At 44.3% G+C, this 5,218-nt stretch overlaps 1 protein-coding gene across 1 annotated transcript in view; it reads right to left on the bottom strand.

Annotated features, from left to right (window-relative positions):
• Window positions 1-1,330: 1,330 nt before the first annotated feature.
• Window positions 1,331-5,218, bottom strand: part of KCTD1 (potassium channel tetramerization domain containing 1) — a 35,909-nt gene continuing 32,021 nt past the window's right edge. Inside the window, exon 5 of the mRNA XM_009331437.1 lies at window positions 1,331-1,510. Coding sequence (XP_009329712.1) covers window positions 1,352-1,510 — 159 coding nt within the window. The 3' untranslated portion in view covers window positions 1,331-1,351. The remainder of the gene's footprint in view (window positions 1,511-5,218) is intronic.

Genomic DNA, 5,218 nt, shown 5'->3' with positions numbered 1-5,218 from the left:
CTTACCGCCTGCTCTCAAGAGCAACGCAGCCGATGGCGTAACACGAGGGGCTGACCGTCTCACCCTCTAGGCAGAAGAACACTAGCTTTAAATGAGGGAAATGAACAACATTAAAAACAAACAGGTTGACTAACACTCAGCAGGGCAAGGGCTTGGAGAGTTGAGGCTGCCAACTCCTTAGTCAAGAGGGAAGGACGCAACTATTCGCTGTTACATTGAAGCTTACAGAACCAGGCGTCATTTTTTGATGGGTTTCCCTGGGCTGAGCTGGTGTTATTTTTAAGTCTGACCAACAGCCTCTCTTCAAACTGGGACAAAGCTTAAAAAGGACAGCGCTGAAGGAAGATGAGCAACGTGCGGCACACCAGACAGATCCCGCAATGGCGTCTGCTGCCTTTAACTCGCTCCACCGTGCGCGGGCAGCGCTGCCCACCCGCTGCCTGCCGGAGCGGCCGCCACTCCACGCGCTAGAGTGCAGTGAGCTAAATCCCACCTCTCTGCTTCTGTTGGCTTAAATCAGACCCTCGTTATTTTAAACAGAGTTTATTGTATTTAATACATTATAAAATTTGAAAAAATTGTAGGAAAGCAGCAGATTCAAACCAGAGCATCTCTACCAAATATTAATTATTCTGGCCCCCTTTGAAAAAACACAAAACAAAACAAAAACAACAAAAAACTCATTCAAAAGAAAAGTTAACCTTTCACATCTGTGAGGGCAGACAAAAAGTGTGCGACTTCTGTACAAACTACATTTAAAATTTCAGTCGACTAGCTTTCCAATGCAATGGATGGTCGTCTCCTGAACACCTGCCCATCCACCTCTAAAAAAGACAGACATAAACCTCCATATGCAAATGAAGTTGAGTCAAGGTGTGTACACATTAAAAAGTGGATGGCTGTTTGGCGATGGAAAATGGGTGAAGAGTAGACTATGTATCCCCCAATGGTAATGGCTTGTACACCGTTAAGTGGGCCCAAGTAAGGCCTAGGACACTTAATGGCCATCAGAGCACCAACCTCAACTACCACTTTTTTGTTGTTGCATTTCCTACCCTTTGACATATACATACATATATATATGTACATACATACATATACATACATATTTTTTCTATATATATTTGTGTGTGTTTTCTTTTACACCTTGAGGTTATTAGTATTACTACTATTCCAAATGTTCCCATATGAATTCAGGTGTGGTCTCTATATTTGATATAAATGTGTCTTTTATTCAATTTTAGTTCCAGGACTTGTTTGGAGTCCAAACTGCACATGAAACGTCCCCCTTTTTTTTCCTCTCTCTTTTCTTTTTTTTTTTTTTTTTTTTGCATAAAGAAACATGTCCATTTTAGTCCAGAGGCTCTTGCTTTATTCGAATGACGGAGGGTGCACGAGATGTCCTTCTGAGTTCTCGTCTCAGTACGTATTCACTGAATTGGGAAGAGTCCACCCCACCTCCACATGAGCCAACAATCTCAAACCCTCTTTGCTGTAACCTCTCAAGTACCTGCAAAAAAGAAGAAACAAACACTGATGTATAAGTAAATAAACAGACTATTTGCTGTCCGAGGACAATAACTGCTGTTTTCAAATGGATCCAGCTGGGAAACAAAAGTGGTTACGCAGATCTGCTAACTGGTTCCCTCAGCTTCATTATATTGGACTGATTTCTGCTGACTTTGGCCACTGAGCAATAAGAAGAAAAATGAAGAAAAATATCTATATATTTTTTTTTTTAGTACTGTCAACAAATCCAATATTCTTCCAGCCACAGAAACACACCTGGAAAGATGCATTCTCTGCTTCACAAAATTTACAATATAAAAGCGCAAATACAGGATTGCACAGCAGATACTGGAGGATGCTGAGCAAACCCCTCAACTAAATGGTGACAATGTAGATACTGCAGTCATAATTTCAGAAAAGTTATCATCATATTTTAGAATCATAGAATCGTTTAGGTTGGAAAAGACCTTTAAGATTGTCAAGTCCAACTGTAAACCTAACACTGCCAAGTCCACCACTAAACCATGTCCCTAAGCACCACGTCTACCCGTCTTTTAAGTACCTCCAGGGATGGTGACTCAACCACTTCCCTGGACAGCCTGGTCCAGTGCTTGACAACCCTTTCGGTAAAGAAATTTTTCCTCACGTCCAATCTAAACCTCCCCTGACGCAACTTGAGGCCATTTCCTCTTGTCCTATTGCTTGTTCCTTGGGAGAAGGGACCGACACCCACCTCGCTACAACCTCCCTTCGGGTAGTTGTAGAGAGAGATTTTCTAGAGACTTAAAAACCAACCGTGACTACGAAGGTTTGTGGCTACAGTTACCTGTGGTAAAACCTGGGACCTTTTAACTTTAATTATGGCACTAACGAGTTCTGCCTATTCACCTTCTTTCCTCCCTTTTCACAACCTGAGTGTTGCTTCCAGTGGGAAATACAATGGCAAAAAAAAAAAGAAAAAACCCACAAGGAAAAAAGAAGAGTCAGGCAGGGCTCTCAGAGCGGCCGGGAGGTGTGCCCAACACAACAAACAATGGTGCAAAGACCTCAGCTCCCAGCAACAGGTCCAGGCTGCTAAGAACATGGTCTCCTTCCACACCACTATTCCACTACTTTATTTTTTTTTAATAACCCATGTTCATGCTGGTTTACTGTAACTGCAGGGCTGAGGCATTCTTTCCCTTGTTTATACTCTTTGCTACTTTTATCATCATCTTTATCTGTTCTGCTGCCTGGGCTTCCTTCGCCTCACCTGTGAAGGAGACTCTTCCAGGGCTTCACCAGGGTCAGCTTGTGATGGCCATCAGCCCTAATGGGGGGCTGATGCTCCTGCACACCACAGGACATGGGACCCTCCGTCCAGCATGACCAGACCTCACTGGGGTTGTGCTGGGAGCGGGTGCCCACCGAGTCTTTCCCAGCTATTTCACCAATTAGCAAATTGGCTTGCATGTGTGCTGGGACAGCAAGGGCAAGCAGAGCAGCAGAAGGCTGCAGAGGATTGGGGTGGGGGGAGAAGCAAGCTGTGGTTTAATAATGCTTAAAACAAGACATGCCACATCTTTACATGTATTGCTTCAGGTCAGCAAATGTCTTTCCAAAATACCTGAGCATGGCTAATTGCACAGCAGACAAATCTCAAAAAAGGAGGGGGTGGGAAAAGAGACTTGGAAGCAACCATCAAAACATCTGTGCAATTTTTGTTTACCCTGATCTTTAGCTTTTAACAATATAAGCCAAAATCCCCCAAAAATGTCTCGGTGCAAGCCACTGAAAAATAGAGCAGGAGAACTTAGGTCCTGAGAAAAAATGCGGTGAAGCAACAGGTCAGGGAGCTAGCCCAGCCCTGGACAAACCATTTGGTCTGTACCTCACTCTCCAGGTCTATTCATAGTCCCTGTCGTGCCTCACATTGTTATTAGGACTGGGAGATGCTTACGTCCCCCAAAAATGGAAGATGCAGCATTATCAACATGGGATCATCATCTCTCTTGAAGCCTGTGCCACTCTGACTCGGGTTTTTCACATCAGTAAATACGCTTGGCAATTCTTATTTGTGTGACAAAAATGTAAGCATCAGAATAAGTGATAAACAGCTAAAGGATACAACTGCTTTGAGAACTATCATATGACCTGTGGCTAAATAACCCTCCTTGAAATCCTATCCCTTTTCAGATGTAATCTTACATCTAAGGCTGTTCTAAATTTGCATTAGTCACTATGACAAAACAACTCTGATGTTTCAGCATGACAGTAAAGGCCAGTAAGAGACAACTGTCCAAGCGTAACATGGGTTAACCATATCTCAGTAGGTCTAGATAGGTCTATCCAGACTCCTGTGTTAAGTGCTAGCACATATGCAGTGCCTGGCGAGCCTGCCGTGCGTACCGCGGCGCTCAGCTCGCTTCCTCTGGGGAGAGAGCAGAGCTGCTCTATCTGGACAGCAGGACCTGGCAGATGGAAAGATGCCAAGCTCAGCTTGCAAGTCTCTCCTGTGTAAGAACTTGCTGATGAGTCTGCAGCATTTAGGAGGTGTATCTAAACCAAACAGCATCAATAGCGCTAGTGACAATTCCAGACGTGAAGAAATGTTCTCACTCCAAAGTGCTGGCTATGCAGGATGTGCTAACTAGGTGGAGACAGGTGTGTGAGGTTGTTTGTTTTTAACCAACAAAGGATAAAACAGCTGACACTATAACTTATAAGTTTACTATTCCAGAAATTACCTGCATGTCTCCCAGATTTTTTCTTATCCATTTCATAACAGCTACTGATTTTAGATATTGCTACATAGAATCATAGAATAGTTTGGGTTGGAAAGGGACCTCTAAAGGTCATCTAGTCCAACCCCCCCACCGTGGGCAGGGACATCTTCAGCTACATCAGGTTGCTCAGAGCCCCGTCCAGCCTGACCTTGAATGTTTCCAGGGATGGGGCATCCACCACCTCTCTGGGCAACGTGTTCCAGTGTTTCACCACCCTCAGCGTAAAAAACTTCTTCCTTATATCTAGTCTAGTGTACCCTCTTTTAGTTTAAAACCATTACCCCTTGCCCTATTGCAACAGGCCTCTACTATGCCATAAAAAATTAGGAAAAACTGCTGAAAGAGGAGGGTCTTCCCTGAGACCACAGAAATGGATGGGTCCCTATTTGCAATAAGCAGTCGCACCTTTGTTTTTATTACCACAGCAAAGACAGGAAGACCAAACATGTTTTCTTCATCCAGAGTAAAAAGTATAGGGTGATTTATTCAAGAAGTATTAGAGAGGTCTTTATCAAATGCAAAAGACCCGGGTAACACTGGAAAAAGGACACACTCATTTTTAACCACACCTGTGATAACTTCCCCCCCGCTGTACCCTTCGCATTACACGCCTTGCCCGATAGTCTCGTTGAAGGGTCAAAATCCTCCTAGGATGTCACGGTTTGAAATATAGCAGAGGGGGCTGAGACAAAGTCCCCTCTACGAGGGTAAGACTCAACAGATGCCTTCTCCTGTGGCTGCAGGCTGCTCCCTTCTCCAGAAATACTGGGTCCTGTTTCAGGAGGAAGGAGGAGGACGCTGGCTGTGTTCTCCCTCTGTGGAAGTGTGGCGCTCCTTTCAGTAGCTAGCCAATGCTACTGTCCCATCATCTCTTTCTCACATTAATTCCCCTTTTCCCTCATTTCTCACACCCAGAATAAGAGAGCGGGGCTTCACGTTTTTGC

The sequence above is a fragment of the Pygoscelis adeliae genome, unplaced genomic scaffold (genome assembly GCF_000699105.1).
Source record: "Pygoscelis adeliae isolate BGI_AS28 unplaced genomic scaffold, ASM69910v1 Scaffold108, whole genome shotgun sequence".
Taxonomy (NCBI): domain Eukaryota; kingdom Metazoa; phylum Chordata; class Aves; order Sphenisciformes; family Spheniscidae; genus Pygoscelis; species Pygoscelis adeliae.
This window is presented reverse-complemented; position numbering and strand designations above follow the sequence as displayed.